The 16077-nt window shown below is 42.2% G+C and overlaps 2 protein-coding genes across 5 annotated transcripts in view; both read left to right on the forward strand.

Moving 5' to 3' along the window:
• Positions 1-7521, forward strand: part of GK5 (glycerol kinase 5) — a 29295-nt gene extending 21774 nt beyond the window's left edge. The window contains exons 15-17 of one of the 2 annotated variants that reach the window (XM_056357994.1): positions 204-337; positions 1634-1766; positions 2759-7521. In XM_056357994.1, the coding sequence (XP_056213969.1) occupies positions 204-337; positions 1634-1766; position 2759 (268 nt within the window). In that variant the 3' untranslated portion in view covers positions 2760-7521. Of the gene's footprint in view, positions 1-203; positions 338-1633; positions 1876-2758 lie in introns of those variants that run through there. The other variant, XM_056357993.1, reaches the window with a different exon arrangement.
• A 151-nt stretch (positions 7522-7672) lies between these two features.
• TFDP2 (transcription factor Dp-2) overlaps positions 7673-16077 on the forward strand; it is a 63110-nt gene continuing 54705 nt past the window's right edge. For 2 of the 3 annotated variants that reach the window (XM_056358311.1, XM_056358313.1), the window contains exon 1: positions 7773-8082. The gene's annotated coding sequence lies outside the window, so the exon portion shown is untranslated. Of the gene's footprint in view, positions 7745-7772; positions 8083-16077 lie in introns of those variants that run through there. The other variant, XM_056358312.1, reaches the window with a different exon arrangement.

Below are 16077 nucleotides of genomic sequence, written 5' to 3' on the forward strand. Positions count from 1 at the left end.
GTCTTTCCTGTGTTCCTGTCTAGCATTCCTCCCTGGTTTATAGGTACTGTTGGTTTTTGGGGTTTTTTTTGCATTTGTGCATGAGTGATAGGAAGATTTATGCATAGGTGTGAAACCCCAGAAGTTATCTGAAATGTTGGCAATAAGCATTTGAACTAAACATGTTTGTTTTTTTTTTTTTACTTCTTCCCCTCTCCCTGTAGAGCTGATGGAGGTGTCAGTAATAATAGTTTTGTCATGCAGATGACTTCAGATTTAATTAATAAGAAAATAGAAAAACCTGCAAATGCAGACATGTCTAGTCTTGGTGCAGCTTTTCTAGCAGGTCTTGCTTCAGGTATGTATACATTTAAAAGGGTTTTGATTTTTCCTTCCTAATGCACGTTTGTAAATACAGAGGGGTAAGAAAATCGGACAAAAAAGGGCATAACTTCAAATAATTGTAAAAAATCCTCAAAGGATTACTTTAGCCATTTTTGTGGGAATCCAGGGTGAGTAGTGTTTGTGTTTCTCTGTGTAGTGCTTTGTACCCATGTGTTTGTATTTGATGGACCAAAGAAGCCAAATCATGGACCTAATGTGTATTTCTAACACCATGTCCCAGTTTACCAAGTATTTGTATGGTTGTTAAGTTTTACATAAATGAATAGTGACAATGAGTTTAATGTGAAAAATATCTGCATATACGTTTGTAAGGTTCATTTATATTTAGAAGGATATACTACTGGAGAAAAAGAGGGTGGACCCCATCATTGCTGCCTCCCTCTTTCTTGACCTGAACACTCTGCGTCCAGTCCCTTATTCCAGCTGGCAGGAGTGGTGCTTGGTGGGGATGGATCACCTGACAAGGAAGCTGCTGTGCTTACGTGCAGCCCTGTCATTCCTACTGAAGCTGTGTCCTGTCATCTGTGAACCGAGTCTTTAAGGTTTTCACAGAAATAAACACAATGGAAGTATAAAATAAATTATTATCAGGAAAAAAAATAATCCAGCTCTCACACAGAACTGTTTTATATAATTAACCAGACTTAAAACAACAAACTGTCAATGGTTTTGCTTAATATGCACCTACAAAATGTATTTCCGTTAACTGCTTTGATATGTAAATAACACAACTGAAAGATAAAAACTATATGCTCAGGTAAGACTCATTCGGCAATTAAAACTGTAAGAAAGCTGCAGCCCTTGACAGACAAGAATAATTTATGTTATTGAATCAATCTGAGTGTGTAACACGAGGTGTTTTCTGCTGTTTATGCGATTTTTAAGACTAAGAAAGAAATAAGTGGTAAGTGTTGGTTTCTGTGGCCCTTCTTCACTGAGAGGGACCTGCAGCCGAAAGCACAGTGTGGATGAAACCTAAGGGAACTTCAGTGTAGCAGATCTGTTCCTTGGAAATCGTCCCAGTTAAGCAGATGTGCTGTTGTCAGGATTCCAAGCAAGTGGATGCTGTTGGAAAGGATTTTCACAATGTTAAAAATATGCTTCCCTCTGAGAAAGTTGTTGGTTGAGTAAAGAAAAGCTGTCATGATTTCTTACTGTGTTTCTGTTTTGGATCTCTTGGAAATAGATTAAAAAAACTCAAAAATAACATATTTGCAGTTCAGCTTGAGAATGAACTTTCTGTTTGTAGGATTTTGGACTGACAAAGAACAACTAAAGAAGCTAAGGCAAATAGAAGCAGTTTTTGAGCCCCAGAAGGACTCTGAGGAATACAGACCTGCTATGGATACCTGGCTACAAGCAATGAAACGCTCCCTACACTGGTAGAAATTGGCATTTTAATTACAGAAGAATTAAAATGTTTTAATTCATATTTATAAGATCTTGACATTAACAGGACAGTAAAAACAGTAAATGAAATTTGTGATGGAATATATGTGAAGTTATACGGTACTTCAGTTACCCCCCTGCTGCTAGATTATTTGCTGCACCATAACGAACCTTCCTATCATCCCTATGACAGCTGTAGTCCAGCTGCAGCATTTGTGTCCCTTCAGTGACCTCCTTTGGGTGGCCCAGCTGCTTGAATCCTACCCTGTACTAGATAGAGATGGAGAGTTTTTTCCTCTGATGGGTTTTCTACTGAGGAACTTGTCTCCCTTTGGATCTTTACAATCTTTGGTATGTTAATCATTAAGAAAGGGTAAAAGGCACATATACTTCCCTAGGCATTTCTAAGAAACATAAAATGATTGTTCAGAGATGGGTTGTGATGAACTTGATTGTGTACAAAGATACTTTCTTATTAGTAGCCTCTTACTGCCTTTTGATTGACTTTTTAAGGAAGCATTTGACCCAGCTCTGTAATAATGTTTTTGTGCACTAAATTATAATGAAATACAAAAGCAAATAGGCTTTCAGTATTCCATTTAAAAAAAAAAAAATCCTGGATTTTTGCAGCTGATGATTCCTATCTAGCTTGTAACTCAATTTTTTTAAAATTTTATAAAGACCAAAAGCTGTATTATCTGGCATGGCTAATACAAATACATTAGAAGTAGTTACAGGTATGCTGCCTAACTTGTAAAAATCCTTAACATTAGTATTTCAAGCCCATTGTTAAATCCAATTATTATGAGCTGAAAGGGGTCAAAAAGCTATTTTTGAAGCTATGAATTACTTGATATTTTTAAAACACATTTAATTATAATTTTTATGTATTTGTTTATCACTAATGTTAAATTATAATGATTTTCTCAGGAGTACGTGTAAATCAGTTTCAAAAATGTGAAACGATTAAATATTTTCATTTCAGAGTAATGACAAATTCAAGCTGTGAGTGATTGTGTTACACACACACACTGGAGACAAGAAATTTTTATATTTAACATTATTGAAGAGGACCAAGGAACTATCATTCACCACTTCTTGTGCTGAAACATGGAAGTTCAAATCATACAGCATTGCCTTAGTTCCTTTCACAGTCATCTGTGAACTCAGCCATGAGTTGGAGCATCTACACTAGTGGTGGTATTCAGACTAGATCTGATTTGCCTGTCAGCCTTAGCTTGTCATACCATTTTTCTTGTTCTTCTGTTACTTTCTGACCTTCAACATGTGCTACATCTTGGCACTTTCTTTTGTTTTTTCCCTCTGGGTATCCTTCAAGTTGCAGAGACCGTTCTCTCCTGAACCTACCTTGACAGGAATCCTGAAGTCCAGAAACAGTTCTGTGTGCTGATTTCTAGTAATAACAGCAGACTACATGACCTATATGGTTGACAGCTTTATAGATACTTTGGTTTGGCTGGTTTGTTTTGGACCATAATATATGGCTGTCCAGGTGCTAAGACTCTTAAAGTTTATTGATGAAATTCCCTCCACTCCTCCTCCTGCTGTAAGGTAAGAACATGTATTTACAGGATATCTGGAACCCTTGCTTTGCATCAACATCTGTGTTCAGATTGTGATTTTCTCTTGTCATCCCAACCTCGCAACCAAAGAAAGTGCTCATTGGCAAGAAGGTTCTCCTAGCCCGGCCAAACAGGGTTCCAGCCTGGCATTTTGGGCAGAAGTTTGTGACTCGGTCACTGGTATTCTACACTTTGTTCTCACTGAAGGAGTTTAGTTTCATCAGGGTCTGCCTAGGGATAATGTCCACCTATTACCCTCTTTATGAAGGCTTCTTGACTTACATTCACTTAATAGTTTTGTGATTTTGTTGGGTTTGATTAGGGCTCCCACAGTGTACCTAGATGGAGCTTTAATGGCAACTGAATCTGATTCTGCTCGGATCCCTTCACTGAAGGTATCTCAGCTAGCCACGCACCTTGCACGGCACCTGTACGTGGCGGTGGTCTTCATCCCAGCCGTAGCACAGCTAGAAAGATAGAAGATACACAAGACATTACATAGTCCTCTTGCTCTAGTGTCCTGGAGGACCTATTCTACATAACTGTTTACTGTTATTACTGTTTAATTGTAAGCAGAAAATTCACCCGTTTTACTGTCACTAGCCTCAAATCTACAGGAGACAAACCTCACTGCAAATTAAGAACGCCAACAAGGCCTTACTATATTGACCACCTGAGCCTTTCAAATGATCTGCAGAGTTGTGAGTTCTCCGTGGAGAGGTTCGAAGTAGTGAGGAAGGCTCTGCAGCAAACGGGGTGTCTAACCCTACCAAGATGGTGCAGCCCTCGGAGGTTACAGCATCTGCCACAGCTTGTGATGTTTAGTTGCCCAAAGACGGAACAGACTAATAGACAGCTTGAAGAAATTTGGTTACTGATCATTAAGCCTCTTTTGCTTGTCTGTTACAACAAAAATTGATTTTTATCTTCACAGGAAATTTTTAATATGCTGATTATCTTTAAGTGGTACCTGTTAATTGATAATGGATTTGAAATGAGTTTTAAGCAATTAGTTACGCTTTTACAGCTACTTTGCTGTCTCAGTTTTTGCTGTACAGAAGGGCATTAAGACCATTATAGAAACTCAGTCATACTAACTTTTATTTAAAATATTTAGATTTTTACCTCAGGAGTTGTTTTCATCAGTTTGAAAAGTACATATGAATTTTACCTTTGCTATCAGCTGAGTTTGATAGTAAAGATCATACAAACATTGTAAATAACAACTAGCTTGTAGTTTTATCTTTTAAGAGAGACACCATGTTGATACTGTGAATGTTTTACTTAGGATTGGGTAGTAATGCACCTCATCAGGCATGTGAAGATTGGAAATTCAGTTGAGATGAGTTGATTATCCTTGGGCATCCTGTTTTCACAGGTACACATGGTGCTGATGGCAGATAATTTCATCCCAGTTTGGCAGTTTGATCATACATAACAACATACAGTCCTATTATATATGAGGGGGACTACATGGCATAAAAAAATCCCTCTAATGTTGGAGGGATCGCACTACTATTGGATTAATTACTGTGTGTTAAGAGAAAGGGCAGGTAAAATAGTTACCAGATAGCTGAAAAATGCTGAGCAGACGTCGTAGGAGTTTTCTTACATAACTAAGAAGAGAGTCGTGTTGGCTCTGTTTAAAATCTTACAGTAATGAACTTTGCCAAGATTTTTGAGTACCATTTTCTTTTAAGCGGTGTTTTCTTCTCTTGTGTAACAGCTAATGTTATGTAAAATTAATTCTGTTGCTCTTATCTGGTTTTTTGCAAGCACATTTATACTTACTTTCCTGTTGGAAGAAAGTAAAAAAAGGCAAGTACTGAGTTCCTGTTCCAGCCTGTTAGCTTCTTTTTGGCATAATCTCTGTAGCAAGATCCTTCAACTAGCGCCACTGTTTTCTTGATCAGGGCACAGTAGTGAGGCTTACCAGTTGAACAGCAGCCTTGGGAGAAAAGGTAAGAACCATTTTGTGCCAGTCAGTGGGCCACAGAATTGAGGGGGTTTTGTGCTCTTAATGCCAAGCCAACAAGTACAACAGTGATCCCCTCTTCAAACAGGTATCTCAGTATGGCAGGCTGAGTAAGGAAAGACAGTAGTGCTCTGGCCCTGAAGTGGGGCAGCAGTTTTTATAGGGAGGGCAAGTTCAGCGGGAGAAAAGAAGCAGGGGGAGCTGTTTTGGGTGGGCGTTTGTATACGTTGTCACAGCAAGGGTTGCAGGCTGGCAAGAAAGCAATGAAACTAGCAAGTGTTGAGAACTACTGCGTTGTGAAAGGGGAAGGTGGGGCATCTGAAAGGGATCTGACCAGCCAGGGGGAGCATGGGTGGGAGACCACTGGCCGTTTCTGGAGACAGGAGAATTTCCCACAGTGCAGGTTTTACTGTAAGTAGCCTTAAACCCATGCCTTAGCGTGCCTAAAAGAAACTATTCCAAGATGTGTTTCAATGCAGCCCTCATTCTGGGAGAAAGTTTGGGATTTGTGTTCTGAAAGACTGTGTTTTGGTTTAGAATGTTACAACAGTAGCATACTTGCTCTTCATGCAAACTGATCGTTATTTCAGCAGCTTCAGACTCACTAGTGTAAATGTATAGTCATGTCTTTCTGCAGTTGGCTGTTGAAAGCAAACAAACTACAGCAATGATCTAGCTCCTGTTTCTCTCCTTAATGGTTAAAATGCCTATTTTTCATGTTCCTCATCAGTTACAGTATCTGACTTCAGTCCATCAGTATTTTCTTACAGAAAAGTAAACAAACCAATGAACTACAAAGAGGTATTTGAAGTGTAAGTGTCTTTATCACAGCTGGATTTGAGTTCAGGTATTTGTTTAGCTCTGGTAACTTACTGAATAGTGCAATAAACCAGCCAACCTGGTTTGCTTCCGTTTTGCTTCCTTTTCTAAGGCAGCGCGTGCCTTCTGCGCTTGTGTCAGGGCATGCTTCGGTCTCCTTCATGTTAGCTGTTGTGGTTGTACCTGTTACAGGGGTCTCCAAGAGAAATACACAACAGGTTGCATTTTTTTTAATGCTTCCATGAAGTTATCTTGCACAACACTGCGAATGTTGATAAAGGTCTTGTTGCATGTGATGAAGGTATTTTATAGAGGATGAAAAGAAACTAAAAGCACAAAGTCAGCAGATTCCTGTGCACATGCTGGATTTTCAGTTCATGAACTATCCCTCTGAAGTAAACAGTTCTTGCTTGCCAGTGTTCTCCTTGCTCCTTCGTTTCAGAATTCTCTTTTACAGGCTGAACAGCTGTTTGACGTTTCTTCCCTTTTTAGTAAAGGGGATAGGATCAAATATGTCTTTCTACAGCAATTAATGTTTTTTTAAGCAAGAAAAACACAAGTTTCATATGTTTGGTCTGCTCTGTGCACGGTCTAGAGGTTTCCACACCAGCGTCTGTTCCTGCATCCACATGAACCTCGCTTTGCTCCTCTTGCTCAGCAGCGTTAAGGTGAATTTGTGTTACAGAAATCTGAAAAAGGGGTTGCTGTGTGCCTTGGCCGTGTGCCTGGCTCTGTAGGAGGAAGACTGTAAGAAAGCTTGCTTTGAATGGAACTAGTGCCGATCTTTTTTGGGTTTTAACTCCCTGGCGTGTTTTCTGTTCGTGCTCTCTCTGTAAGAATACTTCATCCTGCCTTGTTGAAATCAATTTTTACAAAAGGAAACGCTGAAAGCAAATACTTCCTCCAGCTCTGATCGTGGGCGCTACGCGCAGAGCTTGGGCTCGGTTCCCCGGGGCCCGACCCTCCCGGCGGGGGCAGAGGCGGGGGGCCAGCGCGCCGGTACCCTGTCCCTTTGTTAGCCAGAGCGCCTTTGTTTCCCAGCGAAGAAACTGCGGAGCCGCCGCACGGCCCGTTACCGAACGCCCACCGTGCCCCAGGCTCCCCGAGCGCCGCCCCCGCCAGCGGCGCGACCGCGCTCCGTCACCTGAGGCGGGCGGACCCCGCGGCCCCGAGCACGGTAGCGCCAGCTCCCCGCGGGAGGGCTCGACCGGGCCTGCACCCCGCGCCACGCCGTTCCGTCTGTGTGAACACAATACGGGCGTCGCTAGGTGCCCCCGGCGGGCCGCGCCGGTAGCGGAGGGCGGCTGGGGCTGTCGGCGGCCCCCGCCCCAGAGCGGCCCGACCGGGGGCTGCCTGGGGAGGCGGTGGCCGTCGGTCCCGGCCGGCCACGCCCTTCCGCCCCGCCCCCTGCCCGTCGCCCCGCGGATTGGCGGGCGGCGTGTGTACACACACGGGATCGAGCCAATAGCGCGGGGAGGCCGCCTGACCTCACGCGGTGCGGCGGCCAATGGGCGCACCCGGTTGCCAGACGCCGCCAAGCTTGTGCGGGGGAGAAGGACCGGGGCAGCGCGCGGCGCGGCGGCGGAGCGAGGCGGCGAGTGGGGCCGGGCGCGGGGGGGGGGTCGGGGGGGGGGGGAGCGCGCGGCGGCCGGGCTGGAGGCGCTGCGAGCGCTCGCGCTGCCACGCGCCGGGGCTCGCGGCCTGGCCCTGGTGGGCTCCCGTCCCCGGGGCCTCCTCGCGAGCGGTGGGTGCGCGGCGCCGGCCCGCCCGAGAGGCGTCGTCGGCGCGCGGGGCCGGGCGGAGCGGCTGGCTCCCTGCCGCGGCCGCCGGTGAGGGGCCGCCGCCGTTTCGTCGCCTCAGCGCCGCTGCCTAGGCCCGGCCCGCGCCACCGCCTTCCCTCCGCCTCCTCCCTCGCCGCTGCCGGGCCTGCGGGTAAGCGGGGAGACGGGGCGGGGGGGGGGGGACGACGCAGGCTGTGAGGGAGGGCAGCGTCTTTCTTCCCGGCGGGGGGGGACGCCGCTTCCCGCGACGCCTAACGGCCGCCCCCCACCCCCTCTCCCCTCCGGCTGGCGGCTCGGTCCCGCGGCCGCCCCCCGCCCTGGCCGTGCCGCACGCGGGGGAGGTGGCGGCGGGCGGCGGCTGCGTCCCGGGAGGGGCGCGAGCCGGTGCCTGACACCTGCGGGCGGCGGCGGGCCCGGCCGGCGGGTGACAGCCGCGCTGCCGGGCCGCCCGCGCCTCCATTGTGGGGAGCGCGCTGAGGGCGGCGGGCCCGGCCCGGCGGCGGGGCGGCCTCGGCCGGCTGCCGCGGTGGGGCAGGGGGCTGGCGGCCTGGGCGGCCCCCGCCGGGCGCGGGGCGGGTCGAGGAGGGGCCGGCCGGGGCCGCGGCCGCGCGGGGTACGGCCTGAACTCCGCAGCGTGGTGGTTGTGCCTGGCGGCTGTCGCCCCGAGAGGGCTGCTCCGGCGGCAGCAACAGCAAAACTTAACGCCTCTTCCTGCGCCCTTTGAGTTCCAGGCCTGCCTCGAGTCTCAGCCGCAAAGGGCCTGACGGCCAAATACAAATACCGGCTTTGGGAGTCGGAGTACAAACAATAGGAGGAAAATACGGAATAAGCAAACTTCCTTGAAATGTGGAGGAAAACCACATCAGAGAGCGTGCTCCCTCCCCGAGTGAAGGGGTGATGCTGAGCTGTCTAGCAGAGAGCTTATGCTGTTGTCCTCTGTAGAAAGGACTTTATGTTTATTTTCTCTGTAAATTTTTGAATTGGCAGAGAAAGTGAATAGTTTAAATTGATCTGATTTAACATACGGTCTAAAAATTAAAGTTTTTTACTTGGTCAGTTTTCATAATTTGGAAGTCAATTATTTTCGTGACTCTTCACTAATACTTCCAGCAGCTGATAAATTATTTTCTTTTCAACTGCTGTCACTGATGTAGTTTAATTAGGCTGACAAGAAGACAAAGCAAAACTTTGGAGGTTGTGTGATGTAAATACTTGTAACCTGATATAACATTTGGTTAAAAAATAATGTTGTTCTAGTATAAACTGAAAGATAAGTGAATAAATTTTTCTCCATTTCTTTACCCTTCCCGAATTAACTTTACTTCATTTGATTGTATTATATCCTCATACAAAAAAATGTATGACTTGTACCCATGGGGCAAAGGCTCTTTGACAGATGATCAGTGTTACAGAACAAATGCAGCATGGTACTTAACAGCCCTTATTTGTGCCAATGCTATGTGTATGCAGAGATGTTTTGTACATAGTGAAGTACTGAATTTCAGGAACTTCTGTGCAAAATAGCATATAGGGTGCTACAAACAGCACTTTGAAGAAACATGAAAAAGTAAGGAAAAATTTGCATTATAGATAAGACAAGGCTTGGCAGGTGGGGTGGTCATAAAAGTAAAAAAGGATAAATTATTATCCTTTGAAAACTTTCTTGTGAAGTGAGTCTCATGCCTGTAGAAGAGGAAGGAGTAATAGGTCAAATGATGTAGTTGTATACTAGGAAAAAACTGAAAATTATTAAATATTAGCAAGTTTGTGTCATGGATGAATTTAAGAGTGATCTTATTTCACTGTGAAATTACTGGACTTTCCTATAACCACTTCCCGTTTGTACAGAAATCACTTTTATAACACAACAAAAACAAGCCATTTGACTTGAGCTATATTGATGTAATTAACTTCACAGAAAACATACACTCCTGATAGGAGTGCTCTTTATTGCTGCAGAGGGTTCTGGCTGGCAACCTCACTTTACAAAGTGATAAGGTGCAGTTTTCAATACAGCATCTTGACAGCAGCTATCCAGTGTAAAGGGGATAGGCCAAAGAAATCAGATGGGCAAAGGGCACAGTGGTGTTTTGCAAGGGATGTCAATACTATAGAAGACTTTTTTTTTATCTTTGTCTGCTCTCATATATGCTCTGCGCTATTGTAGGGGCCTCTAGTGCATCTGCACATGCTTCCTGGACAGTTGTGAGCACCCTCACAGCGCAAAAAAAGAGGAAGCAAAATTCCATCTTTCCATCCCCTTCAAGAATTTATGGTGTTATTTGGTTTAAGTGTGCAGAACTCTTCACTGCCTACAGGCAAGTTTAGTGCAAATCTCTAAAAGCAATAGAATAGTGACCTGATACGGTTAGGAGGCGGAAGCTACAGCCTATACTATATAGACAGTAATATTTTAAACTTGTGCATCCTAATGTGGAGTAGAATGAGTTCTTTAGTTAGAGCTAGTCTAAGTCAGTTCTTGGAATTGCATTTTTTCTGATGTACTACCTAAAAATAGGGTTCTTAGGGTTGTCTTTATTAAACGACAATTTCTTAAATTGTTCTCTCTTTCTACATACTTCTTGGTGAAATGATTAAGAATTTCTCTTCTATCTTCCCAATCACATTCACAGGGCATGACTAATAATGAATCAACAGTGAATCTTGAAACAGGGAAAATAAACTGTCTAGTCTCGTGCAAGGAAATACACTTGTGGATTTCTCGCATGCAAAGCCAAGAAGCCACTGGAGTCAGACAGGTTTATCACAAAATTTTAGGTATTCATTGGAAAAAGTCGAGATATCTTGGTGTGGTAACAGTATGTATACTGGCTCAGAGCTGATAGTATAAACGCCTGTCGAAGGATCTGAAAAACTAAGCATAGGCTAGGAAATATGTAAAAAGGTGCAGGTGTGGTAGGGAGTGACAGTTTTTTAACAACTTCCTGGTCTGATTGTTTATGTGGTGTTTGTAGCATCCAGTGTTGAACTGATACCAATTCTTTTCCCCTCCTTGTCACTTGATTTGTAGACTATAGCTCTTTCGCAAAAAGGTGACACAGTAGTAAGTGATCTTACTGTTACAGTTTCATTAACGGAACTTTTTTGCTACTTTGTCTGATTTCCTGAGCACAGTTTCCAATAAAGGTCTTTACAGACTGTTCAAGTTTCATACTTTCCAATATTAATAGCATTTAAAAAACCAGTCTAAGCAAATCAAACTGTATGCCTATGATAATTCAGTTTGGAAGACTACTATATATTGTAATATAAGCTAATAATGTGTGTACTAATATATGTGTTAGTAGGATCTGTAACAAAAACATAGCTTTCTAGAATGTCATATTTCTAGTGAAATACAGAATAGTAATTAAATGAAAAGGGATGTTATTTGAAATAACTGCTAGATCTGACTATTTACATACTACTGTTGAAGTTCTTTGCCTTTCAGAACACAGCCTGCAGAATCCAAAGCCTACTGAATAGTAGCATTTTGATAATACTTGTTGTTACTGAAACCTATAGAAATTTTTAGGTTTTTGCAGCACTAACTTGGTGATAAAATAATGCTTTAGATAGCTCACATTAGTATTGGCTGTCACAATAGAGACTGAAACTAAGCTGGAAAAAGATAAGCATTGGTTTTGTTAGTACCCTTGGTTGTGAGCTGCAGCAATTCAGGTGTTGATGCAATTTCATTATTTCTGACTTCGTGATAATGTTTAAAAGAGAGGTAGAAGACAACTTGATACTGTTAACTTCACAGATCAGTTAAGCATGAATTGCAGAGGGGGCTCCTTTAGAGGTATCTTTGAAGGCAATATCCAGGGTCCCCATGGCACTGTGATCTTCCTGGTTTACAGTCTTTAGGATATTTGATAGACACTAACAGGCAAGTTTTTCACAAAGCTTCTAAACGTGCTGTTGCTTAACAGCTTCTAGAAATAATCCATTTTATAAAGATGATGTTCCTTTTCTTTTGACTGGTTTTACATCATTGCAGTCAGTGAAATTTTACAGAACAGTGGTAAGAGGAAGCAGTGATGGTAGTTGAGATTATGCTGCTTCTCCTGTTCCTAGATAGCTGTTGTCCTAACAGTGAACGGGGTGCCTGTGTCCCAAACGTTTTTGTTAACTTCTGTAGACTGAAGTCCATTTGTGAATGTAATTCTGGTCTTGCAGCTTGATTATTTTTTTTCCCTGTTAAAGTTAGGGCATGTTCTGCTGTTTGGTAAGTCAGGTTTCTCCTGTTTCATCAGGTTCCTGTTGCTGCCAGATTTGCCTCAGTTTGGGTGGGAATAGCAAATGATTGAATTCTGTCTTACGATCTCTTTAGTTCTTTTGTTCCACAGAGGCCCTTACTACTAACCTCTGTTTGGGTGACTATATCATCTGGGAAGGTGCATGAAAAGGTTGCTTTGGTAGGAACTCATAGTTTGTTTCTTCATGGTATGTTAGATGTGTTCTGCATGAGTAAATGACCATTTTTGTTCACTGTTTTGTTACTGGGAATTTCAGCCCAAGATGTAAGTGTAAAAAAAGTCACAAGAATAAAGTCATATGTTCAGAATGAAGCTGGCAGGTTGCTACAAGTATGCCCTGTTTTTCAGGCTATGAACTTTTAGTGAAGTTGCATAGATGAATTCTTCAACTTGGTAGCAGCTATTATAATGATATTTGTGGGAATTAAAGTCTTAAAGCAAATGTATCAGTATTTGTTCATTAAAGCTTGTGAATTCCAGGCCATTAATATATTGAAAGTCACTTGTGAGTCATAATGGTCATCCAAGTATTAAACCTTTCCTATCTGACCAATAGCTGTAATTACCAGAATAACAGTAATTGACCTTTAATAGAAATTATGGTGGTAAAATAACCAATAATTATGAATGAGATTAGGAACTGAAAGTGAAAGTGAGTTTATGTCCCCAGAGTGAAATAAAAACCCTTTGTGTACATGGGCTCTCCATTTATTGTAAGGAAAGAGGTAACTTTTCCTTTCATTATAGACTTGACCTTGAGACTTGAGCAGCTTAAAAAATATATTTCTGTTCTCTTAAATGTGCAATCTGATTGTCGTAAGCTTCAGTTTATTTAAAATATAACATAATTGTAAATACATTTAGATTTTTTTTAAAAAATTTAATAACTTTGTATATACAACTGGTAAAATTTCAAGCTGTGTATTGATTCTATGTAACAGCAGGCATCTTCTGTCCGTCAAAAGCAAGTTATTCATCCTGCTTCTTGCTGTATAAGAAATTGGAAAAACTATGATCTGAAGACATAACATCCCTCTTCTTCCTAATGGGTTTTTGAAGCATGCACAGACTCCAGTGAACTCTTAAAAAGCATGGAGTAGTCTTCATACAAACAAACCATATCCAATCTATTGTCACATTTCAATCCTTAAGTAAATTTTCAGGAGATCATAAATGCTTTTTTTTTGGAAAGAGTCATGATGGTTCTGCAAACCAGACTGAGCTGAGCAGTTTGCTAAGTGCAAAGGGTTAGTCCTGTCCTGTGCACAGGCCTAGATGGTCATCTGAACTTCCAGTGGGTTGCAGCATATGGAAAACTTTCTTCTTCCCCCTTTCAGCCCCATTGTTGCTATTCTGACAATTTTAGAACTAAATTGGTTCATTGAGGTAGTCAGGTAGAAATGGGAGCTGTTGAAAGCACATAGCATGGGGAAGGAATGTGAAGCAGAACAAGTAGGGCAAAGTGAGAAAACCCTTTTAGTAATGATAGCAGGGATAGGATCTTGCATCAGTGCAATTTGTTTCATGGAACTGTATCCTTTAGATAATTTTGCGTGCTATAATCAGTATTTGAGAGCTTGTGCATCACTAGAAAAATTCCCTTTTGCCTTTGAATTTAATTATAACTAAAAAAGCATTAAATTTTTTGTAACCTTTACCCTTCGGTGAACAGTGTCATAATCTTCAATCCATGCAAAAGTAGAGTTAATTATGGCTTTAAACTAGAACAAAGCTTCTAGCAAATTACAAGGAGAATGTACGAAATAGTAACTAAGTCTCCATCATCAAGTTCTTTATCCCTATATAACTTGGTGATTTTTAATTAAATGCAAATGTAAAATTATCTTCAGTTCACTGGATGTTAAGATGCTTTCAGCTGCAGGGTGTAGACAAAAGTGTATCTCAGCAGGGTGGTTGAACTGTTCCATGTGTTTATCAAAGTACTGATAACTCCGGAAATTTTAAAATCTCAAAATTAAAACTCATTACAAGACCAGATTAATATCTAGAGCATTCTCTGATACATCATGCAGTATGCAAGCTGGTGATAGCAAGAAGCTTGTTTGACGTCTCAGTAGTCAAAAAAGATTTTTTCAACTGAGCGTAATTGAAAGAGGAGCTAATCTATTATTGGCAATGCACAAAGACTGTCTTAGCAAGATATTGTAGTCATTCATATGGATCACTAAATTTTTTTCAAATGTCAATCCATTACTAACAGGAAACTTCTTCAGGCAAAAAATATGTTTGTAAAAACACAGCGTGCTCTTTACTCTGAAAAGAAGTTGTACGTGCCTTTTCCCATGGAAGCAGTAGATTCCCAAATGTTGTGCCCTGTGTAGTAGTTGGCTATGGAAAAAACCCTGGGCTAGAAACCTAGTTAGAGAGCAAAAGGTGAGCTTACACAATAGGTTGTCTACTTAAAAGAATGGCAGCTAAATTTCTGTTAATTCCAAATGTATCTGTGCATATCTGTGCTGATAAAAATGTCTATAAAACTCAAAAATTTTAGATCATCTTACTTTAAGGGCTGCATGGATGTTATCCGCTGTTCTGATGTTAAGCCGTATGAACTTTTATCTTGAATGACAGTAGACTAGTTTGGGGAATTAAAATGAGCTTTCAGAGGTTCAGCTACCTGAGATTATTCCACATGTTTAATGTAACATCCTCCTTATTTGAGCAGTAAGGGACATGCTTCACCTTGTTGGTTGTGAAATAAGCCATGAGTGCTGCTTCTATTCTTACACACATGGTTTACCACTAGTATTTACATGACATCGGGCATGCCTAAGAGCATGCCTAACAAACTGAGTCCCTTGAGGGAAGGAATACCTAGTTCCGGATTGATGGGATTTGGGTCTCGGCACTGTCAGGACTGCACAAGCAGCAGAACTTGAGGCTCAACGGTGCTGTTAAGTGCATGGAGACTTCAGGCATTTTCATCTAGGGGAGAGTTTGATTACAGCTTTGGATTTTGTTCTTGTGTTGTGTGTTCTTGTCACTTGTACATCCACTCAGACCTGTTTTCATCCCTGGGGTTCAAGATATTCAGTAGCCTCCATCAACAGTGCTTTTGCTAGTCATGTTATAATATCTACAACAGTGAGAATAAATATCACAGGCAGTGGGATTAACGGGGATGTAGCATTTGGGATCAAGTCTGAGAGTATTGTAGGGGATCTTATTAGTTTGTTGCCTCAATATATACAGCAAGAGGTTCTTAAAGGGGCATTTCCCCTTACATGCTTTTATCAAACCACAGTACATGTGAGTTATTAGTTAAGTGCTACAGTTTATACCAATTGAACTTACATGTAGGCCTTGTCTAGTCTTCCAGGTTTTTTGTGCTGTGTAAATCTGAGTCATGATAACTGCTGTTGTCAGGAGGTGTCGGTTAATTTGTTCTGATCACACATTGGCATTTTGCTCAGTCACATAACTTGGGAGAACCTGGTCAATTGCAGGTACTTACTTGGTTCTGTTCCTTCAGATTTCTTCTGTCACCTGGTTTCCCCAAACTACAAGATGAGAACCTCACTTTCAAATTAGGTTTCAGTTGTTGTATCTTCCATTTGCATCTTGGTTTAAAGTGGTCATGCTTACTTTGTTTTCGTGTCACGTAGTAGTGAAAACTTCTGTATTTTGGATTTGTAGGTTGCAGTCTCTTAAGTCACATAAAAATGATTAAACAATGAAGCTTTTAAACTCACTACTCTTAAGTTATTTTATTTTGTTAAAAACTCCTCATATAATTTAGCAGTCAAGTCACTTAGATTTCCTTTGGTCAGTCTCTCTAATTACCTTGTCTGTTATATACAAGGGCTTTGTTGAAGGCATCCAGTGGCTTACAGTAAAAACTGGAAAAATAAGTTTAGTACCTA

The sequence above is a fragment of the Falco biarmicus genome, chromosome 13 (assembly GCF_023638135.1).
Source record: "Falco biarmicus isolate bFalBia1 chromosome 13, bFalBia1.pri, whole genome shotgun sequence".
In the NCBI taxonomy this organism is placed as follows: Eukaryota; Metazoa; Chordata; class Aves; order Falconiformes; family Falconidae; genus Falco; species Falco biarmicus.